This window comes from Tasmannia lanceolata, unplaced genomic scaffold (assembly GCF_043159265.1).
Source record: "Tasmannia lanceolata isolate RefF3 unplaced genomic scaffold, GAP_Taslan_0.1 ptg000044l, whole genome shotgun sequence".
Lineage (NCBI taxonomy): Eukaryota > Viridiplantae > Streptophyta > Magnoliopsida > Canellales > Winteraceae > Tasmannia > Tasmannia lanceolata.
The window spans coordinates 18669512-18683591 of NW_027518721.1; the positions used below are offsets into that span (position 1 = coordinate 18669512).

General features: G+C 38.5%; 1 protein-coding gene across 1 annotated transcript; it reads right to left on the reverse strand.

The window, feature by feature from the left end:
- Nucleotides 1-344: 344 nt before the first annotated feature.
- LOC143863667 (iron-sulfur assembly protein IscA-like 1, mitochondrial) lies at nt 345-12287 on the reverse strand. Its single transcript, XM_077374402.1, has 3 exons — nt 12076-12287; nt 1023-1140; nt 345-859 (listed from the first exon to the last, which is right to left on the reverse strand). Exons 1-3 carry the CDS (start codon nt 12263-12265, stop codon nt 742-744), a joined length of 426 nt encoding a protein of 141 aa, XP_077230517.1. The 5' UTR covers nt 12266-12287; the 3' UTR covers nt 345-741.
- Nucleotides 12288-14080: the final 1793 nt, after the last annotated feature.

Consider the following 14080-nt stretch of genomic DNA (forward strand, 5'->3'; position numbering starts at 1 on the left):
GAGAGAAACAAGCATACTTTAGCTTTGGAAAATTTTACCACGTGAAAGAAAATGACCTCAAAACTACCATTCAGGTTCAACCACCCACAACCTTTTCTCCATTTTTCTTCTTCTATTACTTCCTCTTTTGCTTTTGGTATTCTATTCTTAAGAATTTTTAAAGATTCTTGAACACAACATTTTATCAACGGGGTATGTCAAGTTTTCCCCGTACAACGATATTTTCTTAGGTATGGTGGCCAAAGTCTTCATAGAGAGAAATACAAGGTCAGCCAATCATCTTAAATAAGAAACAAAACATAAACAATCAGAGAAACACAATCTAGAAAAAATGAAGAGAAGGATGAGAAAGAAGAATGGAATATAAAAATATAGAATTCATACAAGCTACCTCATACAAAATTCTCTCCAATTATTTTCTTTTCCAACATTTTCTCCAATAATCAGAAGGCATCAGAGGATAAGAAAGGAGCCAAAATTTTCAGATATGAAACGAGACAGTTCTTAATGAGTAGTTTGATACACATGTTATAACAAGATGGATGCAGTATATGTTAGGCACAGATGGAGTGTAGACGAATAGTATTTCAGTTATACTCAATGTTGGCAGTAGTATATTCAACACTCTTGGATCCTGTTAATCTTCAGAATTTGGACTTCAAACGGAAATCATCAATATCTGGGTCTGCTATATAGGCTTTATAAGACCCAAGTTAGAGGTTCATCTGTTCTCTACTATTCTTAACTGCCACTTGACCTAGCCCCACCAGTTCCAGCACCAGCACTGCTTGTCGTCATGAAGGACTCTCCACAACCACACTGCCCTTTAGAGTTTGGATTGATAAAAACAAACTCGGACCTGAACAATGAAAATCATAGAAATACAGAAGGGAAAATAAAACTGTGAGACAACAACATAAAACCCATGGATCTGAGAAACTAAAGAAAGCACGTCTGAAGACCAACAGAAGAGATATGATTTATATACAATAGCCAGTAAACCCAGAATAGAAACTGCTTACTTGAGCGTGTCATCAACGAAATCCATCTTGGTTCCTATGACATGCATGAGTGCCTTTGGATCAATCAATATCTTGATACCCTTGTCTTCGACCAACTCATCAAATTTCCCTTTCTCATCTGCAGAATTTTCAAGCAGTGATAGTGATACATAAGAACCAGTTCTACAAGTGGCCCTCTATTGTCGTCTATTTATTAGCAATTCAAAAGGTTCACAGATTCAAAATGTAGATAGTTAATCATGATGATTGGGTGACGTTACACATTAGACATTCAAATTATTGATGTCTCTTGGCTCTCCGCTTAAAATTTGTTTTACATCAAAAAAAATGGAACCACATTCAGATTCCTTCACAGTTCACACTAACCACTGCATCCCATGAAAATTAACAACACTTCCAAAGCTTGGACGGACTCATTCATGTGCATATGTTGACTGAGCATGGAATTTCTTTGGCTTAGATGGAAGCAACACTTACAAAACAAATAGCCATCTAAAATGTAGATATGCTTGGTCATATTGAGAATACACAAATCCACATTACCATATTGGATGGCGGCATGAGGAAATAGAACTAAATTTGTGCTCATACATAACTGTCATGAATGGATGGACAAGTAACATAAATCATCATTATTTGAAATGCTGGTTAACAATGAGATGAGACAACACTCCCAGAAAATCAGTCACAAAATGAGTACAAGTTAGAACTCACACGACCATAAGAGTTTTAGAAATAGGGTTGAGCCCATTACCTGATCAGACGGTGCATTTTGTTGCAACCTTCAAGTCATGGATTCAGTTGCAACCTAATATCAATCTAGAAATGTAACAATAGGATCAAATTTCAAGACTTGCTTAAAATAAGTTCTAGATTTTCAACAAATCAAGCACTATTCATTTATACATGAGACAAGTGCTTCAATAAACAAACACATCTTCTAATGTAAAAAAATGGGCAATGGGTTTCAGACTAACGTGAAGCCACGATGAATATCTAAGATACTAACTGTGGTGGAAATTCACAAGCAGTTCACTACTTGTACTTGGAAATTAGCACTAGATTATTCATGGGGATGTCAAGTACCATTGACCTAAACCACCTCCATCACTAGGCCTTGTGCATATGATGTTTCTTTGTTGACAACAAGGTACTAAGTACTTGAATGCTGGAACACTAATGGTGCTTGGTTAGAGAGGTGTGTCATGAACCACAGAATACCAACGGGCCATTTCCACTAGTTAACCTACCAACTTTCTATGAATATACATGTCACTGAGATAATATACATGAACCACAGAGTACCAACGGGCCATTTCCATTAGTTAGCCTACGAACTTTCTATGAAAATACATGTCACTAAGATAATATAGTTAGATATACCGACCAATGCCTTTATCAGGTCCTCGGTCACCAGCAATAACAACTAATTAAGCATATAGTTAGTATACAGACCAATGAACATCTATGTCGCCGACATAATAAGTTTTAAGCTCTTTGGTTGTAACGGCTGTGTTTATGATAATAAACAGTCGAACGTTGCAAATGGGTATATTCTATAAGGACCGCCCTCCTCTACCAGAGGGATCATCCAAGCAATAGACCACAAAGAAACCACAGAGAAAAAACCTTTAAGGAGAAGTCCCTCTGCCACTGTAGCCTCATTCTTTGATTACTGGAAGCAAATCAATGCCTTGCCTCACCCAAATTCCTTTTTTTGCAAAATCGTGTTCTTCACTACATTCATCTTCTGCGTATTTTCTGTTTTATCTGCATCTACTGCTTCTCTGTTTACTTTCATTGGTATCAAAGCTTTCACCTACAGAGAAGAGACATACAAACTTAACATCCATGCCTCTTTGTTAAGTTCTAGCAATTGATTCGGCCAGCTCAAGATCACACGTAGTCTACGGTGTAATCGTCATCCCCAGCCGGCGCTGCAACACCATCCCTGTTGCGATCACATTCACGCCACCAAGGAATCGATCAGCATCCATCCTGCTCCCACTCGGTAGGGTTCGTGTTTCCACTGTCGAACTGCTCCTTCCCGCTCCTGTTTTCCGCTAATCAAAGATTGCTAGAGAACCGAGGTGTCATCCCCCTCCCCCCCCCCCCCCCCCCCCCTCCTTTTTTCTTATTTCGACTTGTGGCAGCTGTGGGATGGGATAAAAAAATTGGAGTGCCGACTGAAATTTACATTGACTGTTTTTTTTTTTTAAATGCACCTCGGTTTTTTGTCCTCTACAGAAAAACCCGAGAGTTTTGATATCTTTGCCATTTCTAGTTGGATTTCGGATTCGCCATCAACGGTAAAGCTACTGCAAACGCATTGAAGACTGCATCTAAGCACATCTTCACCCATCAACGTCAAGATACTTGATCAATCTTGTCCGTTGATTGTGATGAGATCATCGATCAAGGACTTTTAGGTTTCCGATTTACAATTCGCGAAAGGCGCTTATCTTTCAACATCAGCAACAAATCAAACAATGGCTTTTCAGACATTCAAACATGTGCATCCATGATTTGTAAAAAACTATTATAGGAGGCACACGCGACATCGATCAAGCATTTTCAACACACTGCAAGTATTGACTCAATGACTCTGTCACACTTAATCGGTAACTAGAACACCGATTTCTGGTCAGTCGTCTGAAACCCTAATTCTTTAATTTCTCAATTAGATATCATGTCTAATAGGGTTGTTAACACAGAACTTAGCAAAACTGAAAAGTTAAATGGAATAAATTTTCCAATCTGGAAACGACGAATTCAACTAATACTCAACCAAGATAGGGTTGACTACGTTTTGGATTCTGATCCTTCGGAGAACCGACTTTAAATGTTAGTTCTTCTTGTATGTCGATTTAGCAAACCAATGCCTTAAGCCACTCAGCCATATCTCCAAGCTGTTCGGATGTCCCGGGTTGGGTTGCTTGCCCAAAAGGGTATCTGATCCGATCAACCCTGCAAGCCGCAACACGCTAGCATGCGTACTCCTCTATGTGCAAGACTCTATCCAGATTAATGGATCTCCCCACCATCCAAGCTAGACTCCATCCAAATCCACTACCCGCTGGGGGACGCCTTCTTTTCTATGAACACCCCACTACTAATGATGAACTTCGCCACCAGTCTTCGCCTTCGACCCGACCAAGAGAGAATAGATGGTCAAGCCAAGCCCTTACCTGCATGAATTGAATTCATATCTCCTTCGTCAGGTTGAGTAGAGAGAAAGCATCAAGCAATAAGCGAACCTACTAATGGGGGGCAACTACAAAGTGATGTCGCTGCACATTAGCGTGATTATGGAGTTCTAAAGCATACTAACCTAAGAAGGGCGTTTAGGGGGCTTCAAAGAAGCCATAGTAGAAGATCCAACCTTTATAGTAGAACTAGCATTTAAAGTTGGTTCTTCCAGTGGATCAGAGTCAAAAGTCAAAAACATAGTCAACCCTCTCTTGGCAGAGTATGAGTTGAATTCGCCATTTTCATATTGGAAAATTTGTTCCATTTAACTTTTCATTTTTGCTAAGTTCTGTGTACATCTAGCCCTCCCCAAACCCCGCAATGGCGGGAGCCTCGTGCACTAGGCCGCCCTCTGTATTAACAACCCTATTAGACATGATGTCTAATTGAGAAATTAAAGAATTAGAGCTTTAGACGATTGACCAGAAATCGGTGTTAGAGTTACCGATTAACTGTGACAGAGTCGATACTTGCAGTGTGTTGAAAATGCTTGATCAGTGTCGGGTGTGCCTCAGATAATGTTTTTCTACAAATCCTCGATCTGCGTGTTAGAATTTCTGAAAAGTTGCCATCCGATTTGTTGCAGATGTTGAAAGATACACAACACCTTTCACGGATTGTAAATCGGAAACCTGAAAGTCCTTGATCTGATAACAAACAATGGACGAGATCGATCAAGTTTCTTGACGTTGATGGCTGAAGATGTGCTTAGATGCAGTCTTCAAGGCGTTTGCAGCAACTTTGCCGTTTATGACGAATACGAAATCCAACTAGAAATGGTAAAGATACCAAAACTCTCGGGTTTTGGGTAGAAGATAAAAACTGAGGTGTGCACTTATCAAAAAACAGCCAATGTAAATTTCAGCCGGCACTCCCCTTTCTCCTATCCCACAATTGTCACCACTTCCAAAAATAAAGAGACAAATTTGTCACTTTTCACTTACCAAGACGGAGAAAAGATAGGATTCTTTTCTTTTCTTCTCTTAATGCAAAGAGAGAAGATAAGAGCCCCTTTTCTCTCTCCTTCCCCACGTGTATATCCCCTTCCTTTCTTTATTTTTTTATATTATTTTTACGAAAAGCGACTCTTTTCTTCTATGGTACCGTAAAAAACCATATAGAGAGGATTCTTAGTCGAAAAACGAAAAGGAGGGATGGAGCCTAGGTTTTTTTGGGAATCTCCGGCCGGCGGAAAACGGGAGCAAAAAGGAGCAGTTCATTCGTGGAAACACGGACCCAACCAAACAGGAATGGGATGGCTGGTGATCGACTCCTTGATGGCGATAATGTGGGACGGTTGTTCAGAGATAGTGTTGCAGCATTGGCTGGGGATGACGATAACACCGTAGACTATGTGTGATCTTGGGTTGGCCAAATCAAAGGTCAGAACTCAACAAAGAGCCAGGGATGGTTGGTTTCTACTTCTCTTCTCTGTGGGTGAAATCTCTGATACCAATGAAAGTATACAGAGAAGCATAAGATGCAAAGAAAACAGAAAATACACAGAAGATGAATGTAGTAAAGAACACAGCTTTGCAAAAAAGGGATTTGGGTGAGGCTAGGAACTGATTTGCTTCCAATAAGCAAAGAATGGGGCTACAGTGACAAGAGACTTCTCCTCTTTCAAAGGGTTTTCACTGTGGTTTCTTTGTGATCAATGGCTTGGATGATCCAATTGGTAGATGTGGGTTATCTTATATAACAAATCCATTTGCAAAGTTCAAATTATCATAAACACATCCATTACATTCAAACGGCTAGAAATTTGTTATATCAGTGATATAGATATTCATTGGTTTGCATACCTAACTATATGTACTAGGCATTCTAAGAAAGGCCCCACATGAGTCATTTGTAATTAATCACTTAAGTTTACCCCAAGGGCCCACCCTTGTAACTTAAATAAGTCTATTAGTCTATTGATGCTAGAAGATGTCCATGTAGGTAGTTCTAGTGGAGTTAGCAATTCTAATTTGTTTTGAGTTGGTATTTAGGTTCAATTAGAATTAATGGATTTAAGTCTTCGAGACCAAGTTTTATTTGTATATAAATGTAAGGCCGTTGGACAATTTTTAGAACAAAATAGAGAACGAAGATATTTGGTCCCATGCTTGGTTGAACCAAGCTCAGAGAAAACCCTAAAGAGTACACACTGTCTCTCTCACTCTTTTTTGTTTCTTTTCTCTGAGCTTTTTCTTTAATTTCTTGCTTTAATCCTCATTGTTTTCAGTTCTTGATCTCAACATATCATTCTTAGATTTTGCGTCGTGTCACCAAAAACCCTTGTCTGCACCTTTCTGTTACATGTCTTGCACCTTCCCGACGTAAATCTGTACATTCCTGGCATATATTTGCACCCTTCTAACCCTACGCTAAACCTTGTAGAAATATTTTTCCAATCTAATCATGTATTTTAAGATCCAAATCCTCATTTTTACCCATCTTTTTCACCCGTAACGTCTCTTCCATAGATTCGCCGTACATCAACTTGGTATCAGAGCTGCATGTATAATGATCTTTCTATACGCGTCCCGAATCAGCCCTCCCTTAAACAATTGGGTTTTTAAAGATGAAAATTTGGGATTTTAACTAATGTTTAAGAGGGGCCTCCTTTTAAAGATGAAAGAGGGACAAATAAGACAAGTAATAAGAGAAAGAAGATTATTTGAGGAGGGAAAAGGGAATGTAGGAAAGAAGAGATAAGAACTTGAGTTGATCCCTACGTTTAATCTGGTCAAATTTGCCGCTTTGATTGATCTATGGCTCAGTTAAGAAAGCAAAAGAGAAAAGCAACAGATGAAGAAAGAGGCATTTTGTAGAAAGAGACTTCCATATGGTTCAAACCTATTTAAGGAACTTATAAGAATCCCCATTATAAAATAACAAAACTACCCATGGGTACTCATAAATAAAAGAGAAGTGACAGTAAATTCTAATAGGAACTTCATCCCTGACGCCATTTTATGCAGATTAGAAATGGAAGAAGGAACAAAACTCTAAGGATGAATTCACTAAGCTGACTAAGTGTTGAAGATAAAAGTAAAACACTTAGTCATGCAACCCAATGGGTACACCAAGCTTAATTTTTATGGTAGCTCAAGTAGTACCTTAATTTTTATGGTCACTCAATCATTAGCTTAATTTTTATGGTCACTGAATTAGTATTCAGGGTCAGCTAGAAAAAGGAGAGAAGTGCTTAGGGAATGAGAGGTAAATGAAAATAGGTTTTTGAGTCTGTTATGCACAAAGATTCAACTGAGGTAAAATTATTAGCATCTTTGGAAGGATTAAAAGTATTCTGTTAGGAATTAGTTATAGGAAAGTAGTAGAAGGTGATTCAGGTAATATAATCAGATGGATTTAAAGAGAGGTCTTTGGAGGCTAAGTAAAATTATTGAAGAGATCGGACTCCACAAGAGATTTGTGTTACGTGCCTAATTGGGCGTAACATAAATAAACAAAACAAAAGGATAGAAAAGAGAGAGAAAGAGATTGATTCGAGGCAACCGGACCTCCTAACGGCTCAATTCGAGAGGAGTCATGACTCACGAAAACAAAGTTTCCTTTGCTGCTGTAAATTTCTCTTCCTCCCCTTATCATTGAAATACAACTACTTAAATGCAAACACAAAGGTGGTTACAGATGAGCCATCCATTTTCCCACTTAAAAGACACATAAGCAACAACTAACACCCACTACCCTAGAACCTATAAGCCATAAGTAAACAAAAACTACATTCTAACTCACTCCACATACGTCATAATAAAATGCACATAACATAATGTTATGTGCATCTTAGTGGTTTATGTGGAGTAAGTTAGAATGTAGTTTTTATGTGGTTATGTGTTTAGGGTAGTGGGTGTTAGTTGTTGGTGATGTCTTGTAAGTGGGCAAATGGAGGGTTGATGTGTAACTACCTTGTTATTGTATTTATATAGTTGCATTACAATGGAATGGAAGAAGAGAAGAATTTTACAGCACAAAGGAGACTTTGTTCTAGGAGAGTCATGGTTCCTCTCGAATCGAACCATTGGGAGGTCCGGTTGCCTTGAATCAACCTCTTTCTCCCTCTTTTCTATCTTTTTGTTTTGTTTGTTTCTGTTACAGCCAATTAGGCACATAACAGTTTGGAATTGTCCCTTGGCCATAGAAAATGACAGTCAGATAAGAAGAGATAGGGCAGATATTTTAGCAAGTTTTCAGATTGACTTTGTATTGGTTGCGTGTGGCCTTCATTATATCTGTAGTGTGAAGGCTTTCTGTTGACTTTGTGTTGGTCACGTGTGGCCTTCATTATATCTGTAGTGTGAAGGCTTTCTGCCCTTTTAATTTTTGACATTAGAAAATATGCCATTTATAGGAACATATCCATATATAATATATTATAAAGCAATAACATGCTCTATGCATTATACACTTCATGATAATTCACATGCACATATACCATTAAAGAAGAAACATATTGAAATAAGTATTTCTCTTTACCTTTCTTGAATTGCAAACGAAATAAATGTATGCATCCTACACATCGAAGTCTAGCACCAATACACAAATCTGCATCTGTATCCGCCAGGCATCATGTACCATCATTGATAGCCCAAAATTGGTGGGTTGTTGCACTATGTTAAGCCTTAATAGTGGCCTAAAATAGCTCATAAATTTCATAAAGACAATATAATGTTACTTGTTCTTACATATATCCCTCAATCCCGTCAACATCATCAACTCTCTCTCTCTCTCTCTCTCTCTCTCTCTCTCTCTCTCTCTCTCTCTCTCTCTCTCTCTCCACACACACACACACACAACAAATACTAATACACAAACAGGCCCATCCTACACCAGAAGATCTGTGATTAGGCAACAAATCACAAAATAAAACATGGATTCAAAACCGACACAATAGATTCATGAATAGTCATAGTTTCTGCTATGGATATCAACTCACATTGAACATATTGTGGCAAACTTGGAAGCATGAATTGATTACATAAATGACTCGGAACACAACAGCTAATATGCACACGCACACGCAAACAATACACATGCACGCGGAAAGAAATAAACCCCTTCGGCATGGTATGATGCATTATCATGCATAAATCATGATAAATCAATTAGACCAACTGATGAAACAATTTACATGCCTTGAATTGTTCATCAAATCCCATTTTTTAATACTACTTTTTTTAGCCTTGGACAGCTCTTAACTCATTGAAATCATAAAAATTTAGGTTTTTCAAGTCCATTGATGTGATTCAATCATCTTATCAACCGTCAGATTTATTTATTTTTCCTATTGGCCTATTGGACAAGTTTTTTTTTTTTTTGAATGGTGACTATTGGACATTTGTTATTTTCTTTTATTAGCATTTAATTTGGATTATTAGCATTTTATTTGGGCTAGATGTAGGGGATGCTCAAATCATCATATGGCTCACCTTTTTCACAAGAGCTACCATCACTTAAGCTCAAGTCCACACATCACTGATTCAAAATATGTGCTTACTATTTTTATTAAGTACGAACACACTAGTTTTAGTAAATATGGACTTACATTTTAAGTAAGTATAGACTTACTATTTTTAGTAAATATGAACCTTGGCAAAAGGCCCCTTAGCCCCCATATAAAAGATCTAAAGGAGGTAGCCCTAGAGATGTCATGGAAAACACCCCCTCCTCTTGGCCGCAACGTATCCCTCCTCCTCTCTTTCTTCCCCTCTTCCCTATCAACCCCTATCTTTGTCGATTCTTTCACCTCCTCTCTTTCTTCCCACGCGACCACTTCCCCCTTTGGGTTTGTTGATATCTTTCTCCACCCACTTCTCACGTCATCTTTTCCTCTTTTTCCCTTCTCACCTCCCCTTTTCTACTATTCCATCTCTCTCCCTTCTTACATCCTACATCCATTCCGTTTCTCCTTTCTTACATCCTACATTAATTTTCTCCCCCCTTTCACCCTTTCTATTTGGGTTTATAAATTGTTTCTCTTTTTTCTTCTTATATTTTTCTTCCCGTTGATCTCCATTCCACTTTCCTTGATATTGATCAGTCCATCCTTCATCTCTCCTTGTCTTGGCTGAGATCAGCCCTTCTTTCCCTCAATCTAGCTTTCTCTATTTCTCTTCACAGCCATTACTTGCAGTGAACAATCAAGGACAAAGCCCGGCATGTCACTCCCTAGGTTTGAATCTCATTTCATTTATTTTCAGCAGCCTACTCATGTAGTCATATTCTCTACCCCTTGATCGTTTTCCATCATGTTTCACATTCCCTTAACCTTTCCCAAATCCTAATAGCTTCCCCATTAGCTTGCCTTGACCCCATCGCCGATTACCATAACCTAGCCACTCACAAGTAATACTTGAGTCATAGACTAGATTATTTTATGGATGTGATTTTTAATCTATATTATTTGAGATCCTTTATATTTCCAGTGGCTAGTTGTTTTGTTATAGATTTGATGTATGGAATCTGCATTAGCTGAGTTAATTACTATTTGATGAATAGATGCACACGATTATGATTTCCTACAAAATACTGGCTGTAATCGAATCTTATAGGATATTTAATATGACTTTGGGAATGCATATTGCAATTTTTTATTGAATTAGAACCCATACTTAACGCCTAAATTCTCGGAAGTCAACCTGCGAACCCTAGGTTTGCATCATCCATGAAGGAATTCATTGGCAACCTAATGGGAAATACTATTACATCTACCCATGCATAAAGTAACCATAAAAGGCCCCATTTTTAAAAACCAACAACCTCGGAAGGTTGTCAATGATGCTGTAATCCGACAAAAATAAGCATGCTCCTCTATCCTTGAATTTCAATATTATTATCATTGCCCCTCATTGGCAAATTTTAGTTTTCAGAGTCATCACTTTTATAAATTTTGAACCCTAATGCACAAACAACCAATAAGCATAATTCACATTCAGTGCCCTTCAAATAGATGGTTGACAGCAAAAATGCCAAGGGATCACATTCAAGTATTAAACATGCAAAATTCCTATGATTTGACCGACACTTTGAATTTACCTATGACACACGTATCCTATTGTGTCCGACACGATACGCGTGTCCACCCTTGTCAGCACTCCTTTGGATACTTCTAAATGTACTGCTATAAGTGTTAGGCTTAATGTGGGTGTGTGGACCAAGGAAGCAGGATTCTTCACTGGGAGCCTTCGATTCCCGTTTCGATTCCCGCTCTGGCAAGCTTGAGTAGGATTCTTTCCTGGGAGCCTTCGATTCCCGCTTTTGATTCCCATTTCGATTCCCGCTCTGGCAACCTTGGTGTGGACACGTTTTTTAGTATAGTTTTTTTTTTTTTTTTTTTTCCGGATTTTTTGCCACTTGGAGACACTAGTTTCCAGAATTTTGTTTCCCTCATCTCCACTCGGAGACACCGATTTATCATGAAAAACAACAATTCATGGTAGACAAACGTGAGTTAGGGTTGTTCGATCTGTGCGGTTACACAGATTGTACACCTATATGTGCAAAAACCCAATCTCGGTTTGTTAAGATTGACCAGAAACAAATCTCAGTCAGATAAATCAACAGAAAAAGCTAGAGAATTAATATATAAAAAAAATAGTAAAAAAATTAAGGAAAAAAGAGGCATATTGACAAGCACACAAGTAATTGATGGGATGAATTGAAAATTCGATAGAGCCCTCCCCCAACCCTAGATTCAGAAAAATTAAGAGGTTAAACAAAATTAAGAGGCATATTTTTCAGCTATTTGTCAGATAATGATATGAAAAGTGAGAGAGAGAGAGAGAGAGAGAGAGACCGGCATAATTGAGGGTGTAGGATAAGCCGTTGCAGCCGCGAGCTTTGACGCCAAGCTTGAGGAATTGGCGGTGGCGCATTTGGAGGAGGTGGCGTATTCTAGCAGCAGCGGCGTCCGTTAGGCTCAGAGCTTGCCGCCGCACCGCAGGGCCCACCCTTTCCGCTGCTTTCGAGAGAAATGAAGAAGCCATTTCGAGAGAGACGTACCCGTTTCCTGGTTAACCCTGTTTTTATTAATTGGCGAAGGGTATTTTCGTCATTTTAAAAAACAGGGAGATTGAGCCTCCTCTAGATGTGTCAGTGGGCCCAGATGATACCATAGATCCGAACCTTAATGAACACATCCTGAGCTCTGGATACCATTTGTAGGAAATTTAACCAGATAGAACTCACCACTATACCACGCCCCGAGCTCTCATACCATTTGTAGGGAATTTAACCTCATAGAACTCACCATTAAAAGCTAGCCATTAGAGGGAGGGTCCCGATTCCCTAACCCATCCTCATCCATTCCACTTATCCAATGTGGGGCTATTTTCTTTTTCATGGAACCCTCATGGAACCCCAACAAACAGGACTTGGGCACAACAGCTTGATCCGACCTTGCCTATTGGATCCTAAGGTCCAAAAAAAAGGTGCCTATGTACACGTACAAGAATACCTTTTCACATCTTCATTCATTTATGCCTATTCATTAGGGTATTTTCATGACATTTAAGACACTATTCGAAACCAGAGTTGTTAAAGTGTAAAAGATAAATAACGCCGCCTTCTAAGAGCTTATGCTTTTGGAGAAGTTGGTAAGTTAACAAGAGTAACAGTTCAATTTCCTGCTTTTAGTTTAGATGGTTACTATCTCTCTCTCTCTTTCTCTCTCTCTCTCGTTTCTTTGGTGTGTTTGGATTTTTTGAATCAAACACTGAAATCGCCATCCTATTCCAATTCCGCTTGATTATGGCATTTGGTTCAAAAATCTGAACAAAATTATGAGGGTAGAAATGACCCGTGGCAAAATTAAAGGAGGAAAAAAAAGCTTGAATCTATTTCCAGGCCCCTTGAGGTGGTCTTCTGATTCAGCCCCCATTGGCATGAAAGCTTTATTAGAATTTTTAATTAAATATCAGGAAATGATATTAGCACAACCATGTTTTGATATTTACACTATATCATCTTGTCTTCTGGGGTCGAGCAAGTAGCTCAATGGTTGAGGCATTGTTTCTCAACCTTGAGGTCGCAGTTTCGATCCAAACTTATCTACCAAAAGAAAGCTCATCTTGTCTATTATTATTTAAAGAGCTGTTAAAGGTCATAACAATTCTTTAAAAGTTACAAACCAATTGAAAAAGAAACAAGCAATTATTAAAACATGGTTGCACTCATATATCTTCCCTAAATTTCATATATATATATATATATATATATATATATATATATATATATATATATATATATATAGGGGAAAGTGATTGTGAGTGGTCCCTCATATAAGCTTATATGAGGTGACCGCTAAAAACATGGTGGGCCCACATTTTTGGGGTGATCCGAACCGGTCATTTGATAGGCCCTGACGTAGATAGGGGGTGCCCAGAAAATCCGCTCCATAGGATCATCCCAACCCTTCGAACTGTGGAGGAGAAAGAGGGGGGAATGGGCGGGTATAAATTTGCCCACTTACCCGTCCATTTTCCCCTCTTTCACCTCCACAGTTCGAAGGGTTGGGATGATCCTATGGAGCTGATTTTTTGGGCACCCCCTATCTATGTCAGGGCCTATCAAATGACCGGTTCGGATCACCCCAAAAATGTGGGCCCACCATGATTTTAGCAGTCACCTCATATAAGCTTATATGAGGGGCCACTCACAATCACTTTCCCCATATATATATATATATATATATATATATATATATATATATATATATATATATATATATATATATATATATATTTTCATTCCATTTCCAGGAGAATTAGAATAGTAGCCTGAATAAGATGCCAATTCCAATT

Bases quoted from the DNA above. Each gene is read 5' to 3' on its own strand.
- LOC143863667 (XM_077374402.1), bottom strand. From the start codon at position 12,265: ATGGCTTCTTCATTTCTCTCGAAAGCAGCGGAAAGGGTGGGCCCTGCG. The intron at 1,141-12,075 runs GTCTCTCTCTCT...AAAATTCTGCAG, and splicing joins CTACACCCTCAATTATGCCG to ATGAGAAAGGGAAATTTGAT. The intron at 860-1,022 runs GTAAGCAGTTTC...TTCATTGTTCAG, and splicing joins TTCGTTGATGACACGCTCAA to GTCCGAGTTTGTTTTTATCA.